We start from the raw sequence: 220 nt of genomic DNA on the forward strand, positions 1-220 counted from the left end.
GATTTGGGACACCGCAGGCCAGGAGAGATTCAAGAGCCTGCGAACCCCATTCTACCGTGGTTCGGACATGTGCTTGCTCACATTCGCAATAGATGACCATTCAAGTTTTAAGAACCTTGAGACATGGAGGAAGGAGTTTGTGTACTATGCCGACGTGAAGGCAGATTTTCCTTTTCTCGTGGTTGGGAACAAGGTAAAGCTAGGAGGGTTGTCTTTACCC

The 220-nt window shown here is 48.6% G+C and overlaps 1 protein-coding gene across 1 annotated transcript in view; it reads left to right on the forward strand.

The window, feature by feature from the left end:
- Positions 1-220, forward strand: part of LOC119585266 (ras-related protein Rab-9A-like) — a 10572-nt gene that overhangs the window by 8102 nt on the left and 2250 nt on the right. The window contains exon 4 of the mRNA XM_037933941.1: positions 1-193. Within this exon, the coding sequence (XP_037789869.1) occupies positions 1-193 (193 nt within the window). The remainder of the gene's footprint in view (positions 194-220) is intronic.

The sequence above is a fragment of the Penaeus monodon genome, chromosome 19 (assembly GCF_015228065.2).
Source record: "Penaeus monodon isolate SGIC_2016 chromosome 19, NSTDA_Pmon_1, whole genome shotgun sequence".
NCBI classification, from domain to species: Eukaryota; Metazoa; Arthropoda; class Malacostraca; order Decapoda; family Penaeidae; genus Penaeus; species Penaeus monodon.